The sequence below is a fragment of the Bombina bombina genome, chromosome 1, assembly GCF_027579735.1.
Source record: "Bombina bombina isolate aBomBom1 chromosome 1, aBomBom1.pri, whole genome shotgun sequence".
Lineage (NCBI taxonomy): Eukaryota > Metazoa > Chordata > Amphibia > Anura > Bombinatoridae > Bombina > Bombina bombina.
In genome coordinates this window covers 620,444,665-620,468,141 of record NC_069499.1, presented here as the reverse complement: position 1 = coordinate 620,468,141, position 23,477 = coordinate 620,444,665, and the positions used below count along the sequence as shown (strand labels likewise).

General features: G+C 43.1%; 1 protein-coding gene across 1 annotated transcript in view; it reads right to left on the bottom strand.

Moving 5' to 3' along the window:
- LOC128660113 (G-protein coupled receptor 83-like) overlaps positions 1–22,914 on the bottom strand; it is a 137,046-nt gene extending 114,132 nt beyond the window's left edge. The window contains exons 1-2 of the mRNA XM_053713753.1: positions 22,525–22,914; positions 21,531–21,656 (exon numbers count right to left, since the gene is read on the bottom strand). Of these exons, the coding sequence (XP_053569728.1) occupies positions 21,531–21,656; positions 22,525–22,914 (516 nt within the window). The remainder of the gene's footprint in view (positions 1–21,530; positions 21,657–22,524) is intronic.
- Positions 22,915–23,477: the final 563 nt, after the last annotated feature.

The window sequence follows — 23,477 nt, the reverse complement described above, 5'->3', positions numbered from 1 at the left end:
CTTTGGGGAATAGACGTATTAGTGCTGCCAGTATTGCTGCAGAGGTGTAAGGGGTGGGGGGTCAGCCTGTCAGTGCTCAGACCATACGCTGCACACTGCATCAAATTGGTCTGCATGGCTGTCGTCACAGAAGGAAGCCTCTTCTAAAGATGATGCACAAGAAAGCCCGCAAACAGTTTGCTGAAGACAAGCAAACTAAGGACATGGATTACTGGAACATTGTCCTGTGGTCCGATGAGATCAAGATAAACTTATTTGGTTCAGATGGTGTCAAGCGTGTGTGGCGCAGCCAGGTCAGGAGTACAAAGACAAGTGTGTCTTGCCTACTGTCAATAATGGTGGTGGAAGTGTCATGGTCTGGCCCTGCATGTTTGCTGCCGGCACTGGGGAGCTACAGTTCATTGAAGGAACCATGAATGTTAAAATGTACTGTGAGATACTGAAGCAGGGCATGATCCCCTCCCTTTGGAGACTGGGCCACAGAGCAGTATTCCAACATGATAACGTCCCCAAACACACCTCCAATACAACCTCTGCTTTGCTAAAGAAGCTGAGGGTAAAGGTGATGGACTGGCCAAGCATGTCTCCAGACCTAAACCCTATTGAGCATCTGTGGAGCATCCTCAAACGGAAGGTGGGGGAGAGCAAGGTCTCTAAAATCCACCAGCTGCATGATGTCGTCATGGAGGGGTCAAGGAGGAGTAGAAGAGGACTCCAGTGGCAACCTATGAAGTTCTGGGGAACTCCATGCCGAAGAGGGTTAAGGCAGTGCTGGAAAATAATGGTGGCCACATAAAATATTGACACTTTGGTCCCAATTTGGACATTTCCACTTTGGGGTGTACTCAATTTTGTTGACAACGGTTTAGACATTAATGGCTGTGTGTTGAGTTATTTTGAGGGGACTGCAAATGTATACTGTTATACAGGCTGTACACTCACTACTTTACATTGTAGAAAAGTGTCATTTCTTCAGTGTTGTCACATGAAAAGATATAATAAAATATTTAAAAAATGTGAGGGGTGTACTCACTTTTGTGAGATACTGTACATATTTATATGTATGTATTTCAATGTGAAAGCCCTTTGCATGTCTTTTTTTTTTCTAACACCTGAGACCTCATATCTTTGAACCCTTATAACCTTTTTTATGCAATTTTTTAAAAATATTTTTTTTATCAGACTTTGTTATTATGAGTGTAACTGTACTTATTAATATAATTTTATTGTATTTTGTGCAACTTTTTATTCTAGCGTAACAGTTAACCAGAGCTCTGAGTTTGCGCTATCCGGATAATCGTTAAATTTAATTTTGAGTGAGCGAATGCAATAAACCTGATATAGCTTGCACTCAACAGTTACCGTGCAACTCAAAATCTGTCCCTAAGTCACCAATTGTGTATTAAACGGGTAAACAGGGTTACAAGTTATTTTCAAAGTGTAACCCTAAGGGACAAGGCCCATAGTTATACTTCAGATACCTTTATATATTTTAGATTGTGTTCCTTAAAGGGAGTATACCCCTTTCCCAGCTTTGCACAACCAACATAGTGGTTTCAAGAGTGGGGTTGGACATTTCTGATTGGGGTTGGAAGTTTTTAGTTTAATTTTGTGAAAAAGGGACATAAGAATGTAAAGGAACGATAGTTGGACATAGCACAACAAGTCACTGGTCACGTAAGAACAGGCCCTGCTCCAATTTGTCACCATTCAATGGACATACTCCAGAACCGGGCTTATATTATATTTATATCCTGAGTGATTTATCATTAGTCTTATTGACAGTGTGGTTGATTGTACATTGATTGAATGTTTTAATATAATTTGAATATTTAGACTATCACATTTCTAGTATAGTTTAAGCTTATCTTTTCAATATTTCTGCATCTTTCGAGCCTTCTGTTATTTGTTCTCCCAATAGGTAAAGTAAAATATAAGAATAGGATGTTATGGGCATAAAAATGAAACATTACTTTAACCCCTTAACGACCGAGGACGTGCAGGGTACGTCCTCAGAAAAAAGGCAGTTAACGCCTGAGGACGTACCCTGCACGTCCTCGGTGTGGAAAGCAGCTGGAAGCGATCCTGCTCGCTTCCAGCTGCTTTCCGGTTATTGCAGTGATGCCTCGATATGGAGGCATCCTGCAATAACCTTTTACGGCCATCCGATGCAGAGAGAGCCACTCTGTGTCCCTCTCTGCACCGGACATCGATGGCCGGTATCGTTGGTGGGTGGGAGCCGGTGTGGGAGGTGGGTGGCGGCCATCGATGGCCTTGGTCATGTGGAGGGGGGCGGGATCGTGGGCGGGTAAGTCCGGGGGTGCGCGCGTGCACGAGGGGGCGGCGGGCGGGCGCGTGCACGGGGAGGGAGCGAGTGGGAACCGCTACACTACGGAAAAAATGTTATTTTGGGACAAAATTTAAATGTATAAAAAAAAACCTTAGGTGTTATTTAGGTGGTGGGGGTTGGTCCGTGGGGGGGGGGGGGTGGGGGATTGAGCTACACTACAGAAAAATAAAAAAATAAAAATAAACATTTGATTGTTCAAACTGGGTACTGGCAGACAGCTGCCAGTACCCAAGATGGCCCCCAATAAGGCTAAGAGGGAGGCTTAGAGAGCTGTTTGGGGAGGGATCAGGGAGGTTGGGGGTTAAGGGGGGATCCTAAACACAGCATATGTAAATATGCTTTTTTTTTTTCTTAAAAAAAAAACTTTTATTTTAGTACTTTCGGCCAGTACTTTTATTTTAGTACTTTCTGCCAGTACTTAAGATGGCGGGGACAATTGTGGGGTGGGGGAGAGAAGGGAGCTGTTTGGGAGGGATCAGGGGGTGGGATGTGTCAGGTGGGAGGCTGATCTCTACACTAAAGCTAAAATTAACCCTGCAAGCTCCCTACAAACTACTTAATTAACCCCTTCACTGCTAGCCATAATACACGTGTGATGCGCAGCAGCATTTAGCGACTTTCTAATTACCATAAAGCAACGCCAAAGTCATATATGTCTGCTATTTCTGAACAAAGGGCATCCCAGAGAAGCATTTACAACCATTTGTGCTATAATTGCACAAGCTGTTTGAAAATAATTTCAGTGAGAAACCTAAAATTGTGAAAAAATTAACGTTTTTTTTACTTTGATCGCATTTGGCGGTGAAATGGGGGCATGAAATATACCAAAATGGGCCTAGATCAATACTTGGGGTTGTCTACTACACTACACTAAAGCTAAAATTAACCCTAGAAGCTCCCTACATGCTCCCTAGTTAACCCCTTCAATGCTGGGCATAATACACGTATTGTGCGCAGTGGCATTTAGCAGCCTTCTAATTACCAAAAAGCAAAGCCAAAGCCATATATGTCTGCTATTTCTGAACAAAGGGGATCCCAGAGAAGCATTTACAACCATTTATTCTATAATTGCATAAGTTGTTTGTAAATAATTTCAGTGAGAAACCTAAAGTTTGTGAAAAAATTTGTGAAAAAGTGAACAATTTTTTTTATTTGATCGCATTTGGCGGTGAAATAGTGGCATGAAATATACCAAAATGGGCCTAGATCAATACTTTGGGATGTCTTTGAAAAAAAAATATATACATGTCAATGGATATTCAGGGATTCCTGAAAGATATTAGTGTCCCAATGTAACTAGCGCTAATTTTGAAAAAAAGTGGTTTGGAAATAGCAAAGTGCTACTTGTATTTATGGCCCTATAACTTGCAAAAAAAGCAAAGAAGATGTAAACATTGGGTATTTCTAAACTCAGGACAAAATTTAGAAACTATTTAGCATGGGTGTTTTTTGGTGGTTGTAGATGTGTAACAGATTTTGGGGGTCAAAGTTAGAAAAAGTGTGTTTTTTTCCATTTTTTCTTCATATTTTATAATGTTTTTTATAGTAAATTATAAGATATGATGAAAATAATGGTATCTTTTGAAAGTCCATTTAATGGCGAGAAAAACGGTATATAATATGTGTGGGTACAGTAAATGAGTAAGAGGAAAATTACAGCTAAACACAAACACCGCAAAAATGTAAAAATAGCCTTGGTCCCAAACGGACAGAAAATGGAAAAGTGCTGCGGTCATTAAGGGGTTAAAGGGACACTGAACCTTTAAATTAGTGCAGCTCAGTTATGCATACTTAAGTGGTTAGTTTGCCTTTCTCAGGTTGAAAATTAATTAATTATTGTATTTGCTAACTATCTCAGGGAAGACAGACTGATTTTTCAAACATACAGAACTGGACAGTATTTATTTACAGTAATGTTTCTGTGATAACAGAGCTGTTTGAATAGATATTGTGGAATGTGTATAATATTCATGTCTAACAGGGGAGTTTTTTTTATCTTTACATTCTGGAGGTGCAATTTGCAGAAACATAAAAACTAAATATTGAAAAGGAACATGGATAAATATAGACTTTAGGGATAAGCTTGGAATGCATGCTTTTTGATGTGGATGTTTGGGTGGCTACAGACATTTAAATAGCAGAATATACTGTACATACATATATATATTCATTAATATGTTTGTACGTTTACAGCTAGTCACTGACAAGTTGTATTTTCTTCTTTTTGTATTTATTTTTAATAGTTTACTTTTATATTCACAATTTATGGCCAGATTACAAGTGGAGCGCTAAATATCACTTTCGTGAAAGCGATATCTGCGCTCCACTGAATAATATCAATGCACGCTTATTTGCCCTGGTGTTATAAGTTGACAGCTCGCATTTACATTGCTGGGAAGCATTGTGCTCACAAGAGCGCGCTTCCATAGGCTCCAATGGGAGCCTCGTTCTGATGCCGTCAGAGATGGCACAGTACCGAAGCGAAGGAGGTAAGTAGTGCAGTGATGGCAGCAAAGTGTAAACATAGATGTATATTCGTATATACACATATTAACACATGAATATATTTGTATATAAGCATACACATACTGTATATATTTACTGGAAACACACAGTTCCCATAGATCACAATGAAAAGGCCCTCAAAATACTGCCTAGTGCCGTAATAAAAAGAAAATATATGCTATAATATTTTTTTTTAATAAAATACACAACACTGTATTTTGGGGACATTTGGGTCACATTTATAAAATTAACCAGAGATCTGATCTCTGGTTATTTTTATAAGCGCTAACTTCTACCTCGAGCTCGTGGTAGCATTAACCAGCCGCTTCTTGTAATGGCTAGTTATTTATTGCGCGCCCGCAAACAGGCAAATTTGTCTGCTTGCGGACTTGTGATAAATTAGCAATCCACTGGTAATCTACAGTAGTCCTTAGCATTATACACTAAAGGAGCAATTTTGTTTCTCTTTTACACTGTCCTTTAGCTGTTGTAAGCACTTTACACAAGGTCTGGGTGTCTATAATAAAAAAATATATTATCTGAAAACTGTCACAGTGCAGCTGTAATTTAATTAATCACTGACGCGAGTTATGTCATTTTGTAGCAACCCTATCATAAGTTGTGGTAGGCATAGAATCTAGGCCTTTATTGACAAATGATCTTTTTTTCACAAGTAATGTTTTTTCTTGTCTAAGTTTTGATAGCTGGAATGGAAAAGGTCCTCAAGCCAGTTTACTGACTATTTTCAGTATTTTCTTTTTCCATCCTATTGAAACAATTTGTTCAGTAGGCAAATATATTGATTTGAGGTTTATTGGCCTGTGCAGGCTCCAGTAGATTGAAAGAAAAGGTCCTTCCAATTTTGGTCATGATACTAAGTGGTTTGAATAAGTGGTTCCCTTTTTTGGAGGGTAAGGTACAATCTTGTCCTGCTTATTTTTATTGTACTTATGCTGGAAGATATGTTATATTTAGTAAGTAATATATTAAATGTGCATTTATTTTATTGCAATACAAATTTACTATTTTGTTTTTTAGATTCCACCCAGATTTAGGGGTCAGAAAAATTTGAAGCTGCACTGAGCTCAAGAAAGAAATTTATGGTTACAACTGGATTTTTTTATAAGGGTGTTTTCCTTAGTCATATCAACTAGTGTATGGAACATATGTGAGGGGAACGTCATAAGGGAGGAGCTGCTGGGAGAGAACAATAGTGGAGTTTGGTGTGCCAGGTGTGGGGGTTGCAGCAGAGATAAGGAGAGAAGGCATTGGTCAGGAGAAGGTTCAGGGGAGGGTCTATGGGAAAGGTGTTATAAGGAGAGGGACTGCAGGGAGGAGTCACTAACCTTTTTTCTTTGTTTGCAGGAAGAACCTTTTTTCTTTGTTGCAGGAAGAAGCTTGAAGATGACGGCGAGGAACAGGAGAATCCCTAGGAGGTACTTGGATGAAGGAGAGACGGTCTGGAAGACTAGGGCAATCCAAGCCCAAAAGAAGATCAGGAAGATGGAGAAGGCCAGGAGGGATCAACAAACAGCCCAAGGAGAGGTGATATCCGGAGTTGGCGCAGTGGAGGTTGGTGCTTTGGCGGTGGTGCAGGTAAGTCAGAAGGAGGTCAGCACCCCATGCAGGGGGAACAGGATAGCGGGTATTATACAGCTTGGGAGCGGCACTGGAGGGGTGGAGGGGGCAGGCCTTCCTCCTGGGGGTAGCGGCGGTAGCCCGGTCCTGTTCATAGGGAGCCCCACACACAGCGTTGATGCTATTCCTTTGGGGCAGGGGGGCAGCAGCAGTGCATGCAGCATTGATGTGGTCGGGAGGAGCGCAAGCGGGCAAGAGCAGGAGGCAAGTGTTGCGCTTCGCGCAGGATCAAATGAAGTCACAGTGGCTAGGAGACGTCTCGGTGATGAGTTTGCTAGGGAAGGCCACAATGGAACGTCTGCGCATGCGCGTGCATACGTAGAGGCTAGGGCAGAGACACAGCACTGGGGGCGGCCATCTTGGGAGGAGGAGGCAGGCTACGATGGATGGTATGCAGCGGGAGGCAACGGGTGGGACAGGGGCGCTCACAGACATGGTGCTGCACAGAGGGGATATGGGTGGGTGGGATGGTGGGCAGAGGAGAATGGCGGCGGTCCCGGCGGACCGGGTGAGGCGCAATGGATAGAGCCAAATGGGCCAGGGGGGTGGGGGGAAGGAGCATGGGGTAACGGTGGACAGCGACCTAGTTGGGAGCAAAGGGCAGGAAGGGGGGCATGGGCGGCGGGAGGAGGGTACATGGAACCCAGTAGGATTGATGTGTTCAGGAGAGGGGGGGATGTGGGCATTAGGCCGCAGAAGAGAGCCTGGGGAGTGGGTGGAAATGCTGGGGATAGGAGGGTGATCAGGGACACTGAAGGGAATAGTTATAGGCTAATAGAGGAGGAATCTGAGATAGGGGTTTTAGAAGGAGTGAAAATGGGAAGGGGAGAAGGGCAGAGGAGGGAGTCTGTGGGACTGGGGGGGGGTAGGGGGACAAAGGAGGGAGGGGCAGGAGGTGTGTGAGGTGGTTCATAACAGCAGGGAGGGGGGAAGGGCACTGGCACTGGGAAATCAAGAGGTAGGAACAAATGTTAATACTTTTGTGTTACCCCCATAGAGCAAAGAAAAGGAGGCGGGCTCAATGGAACAAGCACGGCAGCAGGAGCCAATGGAAGTACCCAGCAGCAATGCGGGAGAAAACGTTGTGGTAGCAGGAACCCCCCAATAAGGAGGGAGGAAACGGGAGCAGCAAAGCAGGTGGGGGCAGCTGGAGGAACGGACGGCGGACAAGGGGCAAAACAAGGTAAGAAAATATTGTGTTTAAACAATCTGGTATCTGATAGCTCATCTGAACTTAATTCTGAGGACGAGAATGTAAAGGGGGAGGGGGAAAAGAGGATATTAAAAATAGTGCGTAAAATATATGCGAAGCAGGGCAAAGGCACAGGGAAGGGGATTGCAATGCACGAGCAGGAAGAAACAAGTGAAGTGTTTAATGGGGATGATGAGGTGATGGGGACACTGTTAATGCCATTAACAACACATTTAAAAGCAAAGGTAATTGCAAGGGCCCAGAAAGGGAAATACGTGGACATATTCGAAATAACTAGGGACGCAGAGGCCTTTAAATCCAGCGGTGAAGAGGGTAAAGGGAAGAAGGTTAAGCAAACATTTACAGAGTGGGTAAAAGGGATACTCATATACGCGGAGTGTTTTATATCAGCCAATCTGGGGAAGGTGAAGGGCATGTTAAGGTACATCCATTTTATTGCGGAGTGTTACACGATATATGGTGGGTTTGCATGGAAGGACTACGACACGGAATTTAGGAAGGGTAACTTGCAGCTAGGAGACAAGGGAAGGAGGGACTTTGGTATATAGATATTAGACTTATACACCAGGGAAATGAGGGTATAGGATGGAGAAGGGGGGCGGGGCGCAACATTTAATGCTAATAAGAGCGGGAGAACCAATAACAGGGAATGCTGGGCGTATAACGAAAAAAAATGCGATAGGGGGGTGGAGCATGCAAATTCAGACACATTTGCAGATACTGTAGCGGGGCGCATCCGGGGGTAGATTGCAGAAAAAATGGAGGTAGCAACGGGTATGGGAGGCAGTCCTTTCGGAGCCAAGGAAACGCGGGGGGGGGTGGCAAACTGGGGGGATTAGCGCCAACCCCGCTGAAAATAGATAGACTGGTTCGCGAGCTGCAAGCATACCCTATCATAGAGGATAGAGACTTATTAATTGAGGGGCTGAGTAGGGGTTTTACAGTACCAGTGAAAGGAGCGGTAACGGGGGCAGTAAAAGCTAGGAACTTAAAATCAGCAGCGGAGCTCCCCGGGATACTGAAAGAGAAACTAGCGAAGGAGGTTGAGGGGGGGAGGATGGCCGGCCCTTTCGCAGAAAAGCCAATAGCAGATCTAGTCATTTCCCCCTTGGGGGTGGTACCCAAGAAGGAAGAAGGGAAATATTGCATGATACATCACTTATCATACCCAAAGGGTAGGTCAGTAAATGATGCTATCGACAAAGCGGAAGCAACAGTGCAATACCAATCATTCGACAGCACAGTGGGGCCATGATGGCTAAGATAGATATTGAATCGGCTTTTCGGCTATTGCCACTGAATCCTGATAGTTTTAAACTGATGGGGTGCAAATTCGAAGGGCAATATTATGTGGATAAATGCCTACCAATGGGGTGCTCCATATAATGCTCAATCTTCGAGAAGTTTAGCACTTTTCTGCATTGGTTAGCGGTAGCAAGGCAAAAGAGGGATTCAATATTCCACTACCTGGATGATTTCATAGTAGTAGGAGGGGCGGGCACTGACAGGTGCGAAAGCATGAAAGCAGGGCTGATAGGTTTGCTTGAAGAGATGGGGGTCCTAGTGGCAGACAAAAAGACAGAGGGCCCTTGCGCGAGACTAGCATTCCTGGGCATAACAATAGATTCAGTGAAAGGGCAATGTGAGCTACCCGAGGATAAGGTGAAAAAGGCTAGGGCGCTGATAGCATGGATGGCGATGCGAAAAAAGGTAATGCTAAGGGAGATACAGAAAACTTTGGGGGTATTGAACTTTGCATGTAAAGTGATACCAGAAGGGAGGATTTTTAAAAGGCGATTGGAGATTAGCACAAAGGGCACAAAAAAGCCAGAGCATATGATTAGGGTGACAAAGGAGATGAGGGAAGACCTGAAAGTGTGGGACCAATTTTTGCAGGAATTCAACGGGGTGCGCATATGGCAGGAGGTCGTGCCCGCAGTTGAGTTGGAGCTATACATGGACGCGGCAGGGGGGATGGGGTATGGAGCATACTTTCAAGGGAGGTGGTGCGTGGGAGGATGGCCCGAAAAATGGAAGGAAATAGGATGGGTTAGGAACTTGGTGCTGCTGGAGCTGTTCCCCATAGTGGTGGCCATGGAGCTATGGGGTGGGGAGCTAGCAAATAAGACAATAATATGCTGGTCAGACAATATGGGAGTGGTCGATGTCATCAATCATCTGTCCGCCTCATCACTGCCAGAAGTTAGGTATCTAAGGTACTTGGTTTTGAAATGTTTAAAGCATAACATCTATGTCAGGGCCAAGCACATTCCAGGTTTCAGAAACGTAGTTGCTGACGCGCTATCCCATTTTAAATGGGAGAAGTTTAGGGAGCTTGCACCCAATGCCAGACAGGAAGGTGAATATTGCCCTATGCTTCTTTGGCAGATTGGCAACGGATAGAAGGAATCGAGGAACTGGTCGAGAAAGCCTTGGCGCCAAGTACATGGGCAGTATACAGGAAATATTGGGGACAGTGGTGCAAATATAGGGAGGAAGCTAAAGGAGGGGAGGAGGGAAGATTCCTAGAGTGGTTGATGGTACTGCGGAGAGAAGGCGTAAAAAAGGGGCGGCAGAGTGCAGTATTAGCGAGGATATCATATTGTGCACAGCTATACGGGGGAATGAATTGGTCCAGGATGTTCATAGTAAAGAAGATTGCGAGGGCATGGGGAAGAGATGAGGAAAAGGGAGCGGATAGGAGGGAACCAATAACGGAAGACAGATTACAGAAAATGACAGGGGCGCTAGAAGGGGTGTGCGCAAGCAGGGACGAGGCACTAATCTTCAGAACGGCGTTTGTAGTGGCATTTCACGGAGCAATGAGGATAGGAGAGCTGTTACCAAAGAACAGAAAAATAGGTAAAGGAGGGATAGAGATAGGGGATGTAAGATGTGGGGAGGAAGCAGTACTTATATTGGTAAGATGATCCAAAACAGACAAGGAAGGGAAAGGGGCATGACTGAATATAGCTGGAACAGGGGGAGCAGAGGAGAATCGCGGTGGTCCCAGTGGACCAGGTGAGGCGCAATGGATAGCGCAAAATGGGCCAGGGGGGTGGGGGGAAGGAGCATGGGGTAACAGTGGACAGCGACCTAGTTGGGAGCAAAGGGCAGGAAGGGGGGCATGGGTGGCGGGAGGAGGGAACATGGAACCCAGTAGGATTCATGTGTTCAGGAGAGGGGGGGATGTGGGCATTAGGCCGCAGAAGAGATGCTGGGGAGTGGGGGGAAATGCTGGGGATAGGAGGGTGATCAGGGATGCTGAAGGGAATAGTTATAGGCTAATAGAGGAGGAATCTGAGATAGGGGTTTTAGAAGGAGTGGAAATGGAAAGGGGAGAAGGGCAGAGGAGGAAGTCTGTGGGACTGGGGGGGATAGGGGAACAAAGGAGGGAGGGGCAGGAGGTGTCTGAGGTGGTTCATAACAGCAGGGAGGGAGGAAGGGCACTGGCACCGGGAAATCAAGAGGTAGGAACAAATGTTAATACTTTTGTGTTACCCCCACAGAGCAAAGAAAAGGAGGCGGGCCCAATGGAACAAGCACGGCAGCAGGAGCCAATGGAAGTACCCAGCAGCAATGTGGGGGAAAACGTTGTGGTAGCAGGAACCCCCCCAATAAGGAGGGAGGAAACGGGAGCAGCAAAGCAGGTGGGGGCAGCTGGAGGAACGGACGGCGGACAAGGGGCAAAACAAGGTAAGGAAATATTGTGTTTAAACAATCTGGTATCTGATAGCTCATCTGAACTTGATTCTGAGGATGAGAATGTAAAGGGGGAGGAAGAAAAGAGGATATTAAAAATAGTGCTTAAAATATATGCGAAGCAGGGCAAAGGCACAGGGAAGGGGATTGCAATGCACGAGCAGGAAGAAACAAGTGAAGTGTTTAATGGGGATGATGAGGTGATGGGGACACTGTTAATGCCATTAACAACACATTTAAAAGCAAAGGTAATTGCAAGGGCCCAGAAAGGGAAATACGTGGACATATTCGAAATAACTAGGGACGCAGCAGTCTTTAAATCCAGGGGCGAAGAGGGTAAAGGGAAGAAGTTTAAGCAAACATTTACAGAGTGGGTAAAAGGGATACTCATAAAGGCGGAGTGTTTTATATCAGCCAATCCGGGGAAGGTGAAGGGCATGTTAAGGTACATCCATTTTATTGCGGAGTGTTACACGACATATGGTGGGTTTGCATGGAAAGACTACGACACGGAATTTAGGAAGGGTAACTTGCAGCTAGGAGACAAGGGAAGGAGGGACTTTGGTCTAAAGATATTAGACTTATACACCAGGGTAATGAGGGTACAGGATGGACAAAGGGGGCGGGGCGCAACATTTAATGGTAATAAGAGCAGGAGAACCGATAACAGGGAATGCTGGGCGTATAACGAAAAAAAATGCGATAGGGGGGAGCATGCAAATTCAGGCACATTTGCAGATACTGTAGCGGGGCGCACCCGGGGGTAGATTGCAGAAAAAATGGAGGTAACAACGGGTATGGGAGGCAGTCCTTTTGGAGCCAAGGAAACGTGGGGGGGAGGGCAAACTGGGTGGATTAGCTCCAACCCCGCTGAAAATAGATAGACTGGTTCGCGAGCTGCAAGCATACCCTATCATAGAGGATAGAGATTTATTAATTGAGGGGCTGAGTAGGGGTTTTACAGTACCAGTGAAAGGAGCGGTAACGGGGGCAGTAAAAGCTAGGAACTTAAAATCAGCAGCAGAGCTCCCCGGGATACTGAAAGAGAAACTAGCGAAGGAGGTTGAGGAGGGGAGGATGGCCGGCCCTTTCGCAGAAAAGCCAATAGCAGATCTAGTCATTTCCCCCTTGGGGGTGGTACCCAAGAAGGAAGAAGGGAAATATTGCATGATACATCACTTATCATACCCAAAGGGTAGGTCGGTAAACGATGCTATCGACAAAGCGGAAGCAACAGTGCAATACCAATCATTCGACAGCGCAGTGCAGTTGGTAAGGAAGGCAGGGAGTGGGGCCATGATGGCTAAGATAGATATTGAATCGTCTTTTCGGCTATTGCCACTGAATCCTGATAGTTTTAAACTGATGGGGTGCAAATTCGAAGGGCAATATTATGTGGATAAATGCCTACCAATGGTGTGCTCCATATCATGCTCAATCTTCGAGAAGTTTATCACTTTTCTGCATTGGTTAGCGGTAGCAAGGCAAAAGAGGGATTCAATAGTCCACTACCTGGACGATTTCATGGTAGTAGGAGGAGCGGGCACTGACAGGTGCGAAAGCATGAAAGCAGGGCTGATAGGTTTGCTTGAAGAGATGGAGGGTCCCAGTGGCAGACAAAAAGACAGAGGGCCCTTGCGCGAGACTAGCATTCCTGGGCATAACAATAGATTCAGTGAAAGGGCAATATGAGCTACCCGAGGATAAGGTGAAAAAGGCTAGGGCACTGATAGCATGGATGGCGATGCAAAAAAAGGTAACGCTAAGGGAGATGCAGAAAACTTTGGGGGTATTGAACTTTGCATGTAAAGTGATACCAGTAGGGAGGATTTTTAAAAGGCAATTGGAGATTAGCACAAGGGGCGCAAAAAAGCCAGAGCATATGATTAGGGTGACAAAGGAGATGAGGGAAGACCTGAAAGTGTGGGACAAATTTTTGCAGGAATTCAACGGGGTGCGCATATGGCAGGAGGTTGCGCCCGCAGTTGAGTTGGAGCTATACATGGACGCGGCAGGGGGAATGGGGTATGGAGCATACTTTCAAGGGAGGTGGTGCGCGGGAGGATGGCCCGAAAGATGGAAGGAAATAGGATGGGTTATGAACTTGGTGCTGCTGTAGCTGTTCCCCATAGTGGTTTCCATGGAGCTATGGGGTGGGGAGCTAGCAAATAAGACAATAATATGCTGGTCAGACAATATGGGAGTGGTCGATGTCATCAATCAGCTGTCCGCCTCATCACTGCCAGTAGTTAGGTATCTAAGGTACTTGGTTTTGAAATGTTTAAAGCATAACATCTGTGTCAGGGCCAAGCACATTCCGGGTTTCAGAAACGTAGTTGCTGATGCGCTATCCTGTTTTAAATGGGAGAAGTTTAGGGAGCTTGCACCCAATGCCAGACAGGAAGGTAAATGTTGCCCTATGCTTCTTTGGCAGATTGGCAACGGATAGAAGGAATCGAGGAACTGGTCGAGAAAGCCTTGGCGCCAAGTACATGGGCAGTATACAGGAAATATTGGGGACAGTGGTGCAAATATAGGGAGGAAGCTAAAGGAGGGGAGGAGGGAAGATTCCTAGAGTGGTTGATGGTACTGCAGAGAGAAGGCGTAAAAAAGGGGCGGCTGAGTGCAGTATTAGCAGGGATATCATATTGTACACAGCTATACGGGGGAATGGATTGGTACAGGAAGTTCATAGTAAAGAAGATTGCGAGGGCATGGGGAAGAGATGAGGAAAAGGGAGCGGATAGTAGGGAACCAATAACGGAAGACAGATTACAGAAAATGACAGGGGCGCTAGAAGGGGTGTGCGCAAGCAGGGACGATGCGCTAATCTTCAGAACGGCGTTTGTAGTGGCATTTCACAGAGCAATGAGGATAGGAGAGCTGTTACCAAAGAACAGAAAAATAGGTAAAGGAGGGATAGAGATAGGGGATGTAAGATGTGGGGAGGAAGCAGTACTGATATTGGTAAGACGATCCAAAACAGACAAGGAAGGGAAAGGGGCATGGCTGAATATGGCTGGAACAGGGGGAGCACTGTGCCCGGTGGCCTGTGTCAAAGAGTACCTATTAACAAAGAGGGAGGGGGGCCGCACATTCCTGCGGCATGTGGATGGATCAGATGTAACAATTTTTCAGTTTAAGAGCGTGCTACAGAGGGTAGTAAAGAAGCTGGGGTGGAAAAATGCACACTTCGCGCCACATTCATTCAGAATGGGGGCAGCGACCGCCGCAGCAGGTAGGGGTTGTTCAGAGGAACAGATTAAAAAGATAGGGAGATGGAAATCCGCAGCATACAACTCATGCTTAAGGTTGCAAAAAGAGTAAGGCTGCATGTTAAATGGTTCTAACTGTAAAAAATTGTTTTTCTTTTTTGTGTGTATTACAGGCAAAGCATTAAGGGTGTGGATAGTAGGACATTCCTACATTTACTGGGCACAGGCTAGGGCGGCAGCATTGGCGCAGGGATTACATTTAGGTTTTTCGCACAAGGAAGTTAGCATTAGATGGATAGGAAAAAGAGGTATGATGTGGGATGAGTTAGTGCCAACAATACAGCAGGCAAGGCGTAGATGGGGGTGTCCAGACGCCCTGATTATACATTTAGGGGTGAACGACATAGGGGCATATCCGCTCAGAGAGCTAGAGGAGAAAGTAGCAGGAAGTATGAGATGGTTGAAAGTAGCATGGCCATCGGTGCGGGTGATATGGTCCAATATAGTGTCAAGGATATACTGGCGGAACTTGTACACAAGCAAAGCAGGGTATAGATCAAGGAGAAAAGTGAACCAGGTAGCAGCGAAGGTAATAAAGGAGATAGGGGGTGGAGTAGTAGAGCACCCATTGATAGCAGCGAAAAAGGAGGAACTATTCAGACGGGATGGAGTGCACCTCACGGATGAGGGGAATGACCAACTGCTGGCAGACATCAGAGGGATGTGCCAAGAGTTGGTGAAGGTAAGGAAAGGTCACGAATGGTGGAAAATGGTGGGCCGAAAGAGGGGCTCTTTTGGTGGCGGTGAAGTTTGTGCACGACACGTGGGCGGGGCAGAATGGGGGGTCGGAGTATCCCGCGGCATACTCAGCCCTGAGGGGTGATCCAGTGGTCTATCTAGGGGGAGGGCTATGCCGTGGGTTCTCCCTTCTCCAACTGCCCTGCCTGGGGGGTTAGTGGTTACACCCCACTAGGCGTGGTTCCCAAAATTCTGGTTTAATGCAGTGGCATTATTTGATGTTCTTTTGAAGTTGATTTTATGGCTGAATTTTGCAAGATATAGTTTAAAGGTGGCAAAATTCAATTAAGTAATAAATTGTGACCTTTCAACATTTCGCCATAACTACTGTGTCTGTGTTTTTTTTTTAGATAAGTCTTAGATAAGTTAAAATGGGGGTCGGGGGTTCAATGGTTTTATATGATAACGGGTCAAAGGAATGCAGCCTCCTCACCTTAAACTAGTGTATGGAACATATGTGAGGGGAACGTCATAAGGGAGGGGCTGCTGGGAGAGAACAATAGTGGAGTTTGGTGTGCCAGGTGTGGGGGTTGCAGCAGAGATAAGGAGAGAAGGCATTGGTCAGGAGAAGGTTCAGGGGAGGGTCTATGGGAAAGGTGTTATAAGGAGAGGGACTGAAGGAAGGAGTCACTAACCTTTTTTCTTTGTTTCCCACCCACCCACCCACCCTAGACGCAGCAGAGCACAATGCAATAATCGGAGTGGTCACGTGAGAAAGCAGTAGCAGCACGGCTAAGGGCAGGACGTTGACTAATTGGTTGAGTTGCAGTAAGACCGCCCGTGCTCCTCAATAAGGGGAAGAACACAGCGCAACTGAAGGGCAGCAGGTGACTTGGCGGTCTACGCTGGCTGGAGGATAGAAAACGGCAACTGTTTTTGTAGTATTGATCATACAATCGCAACAAGTGGTGAAGTTTGTGCACGACACGTGGGCGGGGCAGAATGGGGGGTGGGAGGATCCCGCGGCATACTCAGCCCTGAGGGGTGATCCAGTGGTCTATTTAGGGGGAGGGCTATGACGTGGGTTCTCCCTTCTCCAACTGCCCTGCCAGGGGGGGGGGTAGTGGTTACACCCCCCTAGGCGTGCTTCCCAAAATTCTGGTTTAATGCAGTGGCATTATTTGATGTTCTTTTGAAGTTGATTTTATGGCTGAATTTTGCAAGATATAGTTTAAAGGTGGTCGCCATAACTACTGTGTCTGTGTTTTTATTTTAGATAAGTCTTAGATAAGTTAAAATGGGGGTCGGGGTTCAATGGTTTTGTATGATAACGGGTCAAAGGAATGCAGCCTCCTCACCTTATTATATTTTGTATTTCTTGCCGTGTTACTCAGGCAAAGAGTTTTATAATGCTGATACATGTATTTGTGCAAAATTTAAATAAGCTCATAAGAGGTTTTTTTTATTCTATTATTCTCAGTAGCTAACGCGAGTTAGTGCGTTCATGTTTTAACGCTGAAAAAATTGTCATTTCAGCATTAAAATAGCACCGCAGCCATTACAAGTCTTCCCGGTATAGCTGTACAGCAAGCCTTTTAGCCTGGCTGTAACGCAACGTCAGTCCCGCACACATAAAAATTAAGTTTTTTCATGGGACTTCCGTAGCGCTGCCATTACGAGTTTTGCAGTGAGGCTAAAAAGCTTGCGTTCCAGCCTATACCGACAAGATCCGTTTTGCAATCTAAAAGCAGTAGTTATGAGTTTTATGCTACAAAACTGTTACATAAAACTCATAACTAAACTGTTACAAAATACACTAAACACCCATAAACTACCTATTAACCCCTAAACCGAGGCCCTCCCGCATCGCAAATACTATATTAAATGTATTAACCCCTAATCTGCTGCTCCTGACATCGCCGCCACTATTCAAAATGATTAACCTCTATTCCGCCGCTCCCTGACATCGCCGCCACTATACTAAAGCTATAAACCCCTAATTCCGTTGCCACTATAATAAACCTATTAACTCCTAAACCGCAAGCCCCCACAATGAAATATACTAAATAAACCTATTAACCCCTAAACCAAAAGCCCCCCATATCGCAATAAACTAATTTAAACTAGTAACCCCTAAACCTAACCCTAAACCTAACCTTAACAATACCCTAACCCTAACACCCCTAACTTTAACATAATTAAAATAGAGCTAAATTACAGTCACAATTATTAACTAAATAATTCCTATTTAAACAAATTACTTACCTGTGAAATAAAACTATCGGCTAGATTACGAGTTTTGCGGTAAGAGGGGTGCGGTACTAACCTGAACTTTATTCTCACCGCTCACTTTCCTACAGTGCTGGTATTACAGGTTTTTACAAACCTGGCATTAAAAGGCAAGAAGTGAGCGTAGAGCAAAATTGTGCTCCATACCGCACTCCAATACCAGTGCTGCTTAAGTCAGCGGTGAGCTGGTTGTACGTGCTTATGCACGATTTCCCCATAGAAATCAATGTGGAGAGCCGGCTGAAAAAAGTCTAACACCTGCAAAAAAGCAGCATTAAAGCTCTGTAACGCAAGCCCCATTGATTCCTATGGGGAAACTAAAGTTATGTTTACACCTAACACCCTAACATGAACCCAGAGTCTAAACACCCCTAATCTTACACTTGTTAACCCCTAATCTGCCTCTCCGGACATCGCCACCACCTACATTATACTTATGAACCCCCTAATCTGTCCGACACCTACATTATATTTTATTAACCCCTAATCTGCTGCCCACAACATTGCCGACACCTACATAATGTTATTAACCCCCTAATCTTGCCGCCCCAACATTGCTGCCACTATAATAAACATATTAACCCCTAAACCGCCGCACTCCCGCCTTGCAAACACTAGTTAAATATTATTAACCCCTAATTTGCCATCCCTAACATCGCCACCACCTACCTATATTTATAAACCCCTAATCTTCTGCCCCCAATGTCGTTGCCACTATATTATATTTATTAACCCCTAAATCTAGGTCTAACCCTAACCCCCCTAACTTAAATTTAATTAAAATAAATCTAAATAAAACTTACTATCATTACCTAAATAATTCCTATTTAAAACTAAATACTTACCTATAAAATAAACCCTAAACTAGCTACAGTATAATTAATAGTTACATTGTAGCTAGCTTAGGGTTTATTTTTATTTTACAGGCAAGTTTGTATTTATTTAACTAGGTAGAATAGTTACTAAATAGTTATTAACTATTTACTAACTACCTAGCTAAAATAAATACAAATTTACATGTAAAATAAAACCTAACCTAAGTTACACTAGCCAGCTAGTGTTAGGACCAGTCTATATTGGGGCACCTTGTAAGTGGTGACTGGGTAAGCAAAATATGGCCATATTGTGTGACTAAGATCCCAATTTTATTTAAAAAGAATAGTTGTCTCTTGATGTTGTTTACAGGCATTTTTTTGCAGCAGTTCAAAAAATATGTTGTGCTTTTGAAAATGGATGTGCGCTGATACCTTTTTGTTTGTGTAATTACTGGGTCATATTGGCAGCACACCCAAAGTTGTGTATATATAAACTTTTTGTAAGGTGTGCTAAAAAAAACACATTTTTTATCTATCTATCTATCTATCTATCTATCTATCTATATATATATATATATATATATATGTGTGTGTGTGTGTGTGTGTGTGTGTGTATGTGTGTCTGTATGTCTTTACATGTGTACTTATGTGTTAATAGGTGTATGTATGTATGAATATTGTAATACTTGTAATATGTGCGCAAGCTAAAGCGGGCGTGATATTGTGAGCATGCTTACTTTAACAGGCCACTTATAATCTAGCCTTAAATTGATAACTTGTGCTTTCTCTTGATTGTTTAAAGTAGGGGATGGGATTACACAAGAAAGTCAGAGAGAAAATAAATGGATTTTTTCAATAATATATGAAAAGTTAATCACATTTTAAAGGGTATTTGTCAAATACAAGCATAGTATATGAGATTACATAAATAGTGTGATAGAAAGTTCGTACAGTAGGGCAAAAAAGTATTAAGTCAGCCACCAATTGTGCAAGTTCTCCCACTTAAGAAGATGAGAGAGGCCTATAATTTTCATCATAGGTATACCTCAACTATGAGAGACAAAATGTGGAAACAAATCCAGACAATCACATTGTCTGATTTGGAAAGAATTTATTTGCATATTATGGTGGAAAATAAGTATTTGGTTACCTACAAACAACAAGATTTCTGGCTCTCACAAACCTGTATCTTCTTCTTTAAGAGGCTCCTCTGTCCTCCACTCATTACCTGTATTAATGGCACCTGTTTGAACTTGTTATCAGTATAAAAGACGTCTGTCCACAACCTCAAACAGTCACACTCCAAACTCCACTATGGTGAAGACCAAAGAGCTGTCGAAGGACACCAGAAACAAAATTGTAGACCTGCACCAGGCTGGGAAGACTGAATCTGCAATAGGCAATCAGCTTGGTGTGAAGAAATCAACTGTGGGAGCAATAATTAGAAAATGGAAGACATACAAGACCACTGATAATCTCCCTCGATCTGGGGCTCCACGCAAGATCTCACCCCGTGGGATCAAAATGATCACAAGAACGGTGCGCAAACATCCCAGAACGACATGGGGGGACCTAGTGAATGACCTGCAGAGAGCTGGGACCAACGTAACAGAGGCTACCTTCAGTAACACACTACGCCGCCAGGGACTCAGATCCTGCAGTGCCAGACATGTCCCCCCTGCTTAAGCCAGTACATGTCCCGGGCCCATCTGAAGTATGCTAGAGAGCATTTGGATGATCCAGAAGTGGATTGGGAGAATGTCATATGGTCAGATGAAACCAAAGTAGAACTGTTTGGTAGAAACACAACTCGTTGTGTTTGGAGGAGAGAGAATGCTGAGTTGCAAACAAAGAACACCATACCTTCTGTGAAGCATGGGGGTGGCAACATCATGCTTTGGGGCTGTTTCTCTGCAAAGGGAACAGGACGACTGATCCGTGTACATAACAGAATGAATGGGGCCATGTATCGTGAGATTTTGAGTGCAAACCTTCCATCAGCAAGGGCATTGAAGATGAAACGTGGCTGGGTCTTTCAGCATGACAATGATCCCAAACACACCGCCCGGGCAACAAAGGAGTGGCTTCGTAAGAAGCATTTCAAGGTCCTGGAGTGGCCTACCCAGTCTCCAGATCTCAACCCCATAAAAAAACCTTTGGAGAGAGTTGAAAGTCTGTGTTGCCCAGCGACAGCCCCAAAACATCACTGCTCTAGAGGAGATCTGCATGCAGGAATGGGCCAACATACCAGCAACAGTGTGTGACAACCTTGTGAAGACTTACAGAAAACGTTTGACCTCTGTCATTGCCAACAAAGGATATATAACAAAGTATTGAGATGAACTTTTGATATTGACCAAATACTTATTTTCCACCATAATATGCAAATAAATTCTTTCCAAATCAGACAATGTGATTGTCTGGATTTGTTTCCACATTTTGTCTCTCATAGTTGAGGTATACCTATGATGAAAATTACAGGCCTCTCACATCTTCTTAAGTGGGAGAACTTGCACAATTGGTGACTGACTAAATACTTTTTTGCCCCTCTGTATTTGTTTATTTATTTACTTTTTTGTTGTTGCTGCTTATCTACAGAGGGTCTTTACATCAGTAGATACGCGCATACATGACTACTGCTACTAATTAGTAAATTATTCAGTGCTGCTTTGTCCAAAGTAAAATACAAATTTTACCAATGAAAATGTATTATGTTTAATAGAATTAGTTTAAAAGAGTGAAGTGGGACTAGAAACAGCATCAATAACTGAAGGATATTTTGTTAAAACACTGTTCTCTTGTATGACTTCTGGATTTGGATAGGTAGAGCTAGAATGCATTAAGTTTGCATAGATCCAGCAGTAATTATATTATAAATTCTTTGTGTGGTCTTTTTTTCCAAGGGATTTTTTTCCCAGCACTTTTATTAAAGAATATAATAGTGCAGAAAAACTAAATTATGTTGTATTTGAAAATATTTAATATACAGTTATATTGAGTCTACTCTTTCTATTTAATACAGTGGTGAATAAACTATACATTATTAAGCACACATATTCCTTTACCTGGTGCCTATCCAGAGCTATAGCGGTGAGAGTGAGCGTAGACACATGTAGAGAGCAATACTGCACAAAGCGGCTGATGTGACACATGTCCTTTCCAAATACCCAAGTGCTGTTCACAAACCGAACCTAAAGAGAGATAATGGATTATTAAGCATTAGATTGTTAGATTATTGGTCTCTTCTAGATTGAATTGCCTGTTAACTCATCTGAAACAGGAATGTTAGAAAATGTTTATTTTAATCAAACATATGCACAAATGCACAAGCGCACACACACAAATGTATATATATATATATATATATATATATATATATATATATATATATATATCTCTTACAGAACCTTAGCACTCCCTGTAAGGTAAAAATGGCCGGTGCAGAGTCTCCAAACACACTCCAAAGAAATAACTTGCACCCGGTTTCTTCAATAAGGATGTTACCACTTTATTCACATATTGTGTAGTGTAACACAATATGTGAATAAAGAGGTAACATCCTTATTGAAGAAACTGGGTGCAAGTTATTTCTTTGGAGTACTATATATATATATATATATATATATATATATATATATATCGCCATATTGCCTCTTTTAAACAGGAGACACAAAAAATACATATGTCAGGGTTCTTATAAGTAACATTATTCAAAACATTTTTTCATAGGTGTCCTGTTTTAAAGCAGCAATATGGCCCCTAAATATTATATATATATATATATATATATATATATATATATATATATATATATATATATATATATATATATATATATATATAAAAGAAGAAAAGTACTTGATTTTACCACAATTTCTGAATCTATAATTGTTTATAATTTCTACTTCTCGAAATAACTCCACTTATAAGGAAAATGTACTTTTTAGATAATATGGAATAGACTTTAGTTTCTAATTATCTTTTAGACCATAATAAATACCACACTACAATAAGGAATATTAAGCTACCAATGTCATGTGCCAGTATGATGTATCTCACCAGAGTAAAAGGTGTATTCAGCAGGGTGATCATGATGTCAGACACAGCCAAATTAACAATAAATAGACTAGTAGCTGAATGCATTCTCTTATTTTTCATAACCACATGGCAAACTAACATGTTTCCAAAAAGAGACATGATGATGATTACAGAATAGGCTATGATTAATAGAGCTTTGACTGTAGGTTTCTGGGAATCAGCTTCATATTTAGCTAACTCAGCAAAACGTTCCCATTCTCCAATACGACTGTCAGTCCAGTTGAATGAAGTTCTGTTCACAAGTTTGAGTTTCTCCAGAAAAGAAATAAAAGAAGAATTAATACTGAATTCCTCCCATGTTTTTGGAATTCCAGGAATGTGCTCAAAGGATTGTAGTAAAGGGTAAGGCATAGCTCTTTCGATAACCCAAACAGGTAAATATTAACCACCTTTAAATAGATTATACACAGTTTGTGATGGAACTATGTTATTGATTATTCAACAGACATTAATGTACTTCAGATTAAGAGATATTTCCACAATCACTACATGATGATTAACTGTATTAGGATTTAATCTTTTGATATTCATTCTGGAAAGCTTTCACAGATGGTAGATACACATTTTTTATTGTTATTGTAATCCTCACTTATTTAACCAGAGCAGAATTTGACGAAATAACCAGATGGAGGGAGCAGGGATTTGGCATATGATCTGCTGACGCAACAGAGAGTTATTGCCATGTTCTGAATCATACTGACAATGTCTGAGTGTGCCAGTTATTTCCGTAGGCAATGACATGACCCTGGATTTATTTCAGGTACATCCACTCAAGATTTCTGAACATCCATCTCAAGAGATACATTCTTTATTCTTAATTGGCTGTCAGGTTGTCCCTCCTAATCCTTTGATTTATGCTCCTGAGTGTCAGGGCTCTGGCATACAGAAGTTGTATCCTCAAAAGGTTTTGCTTT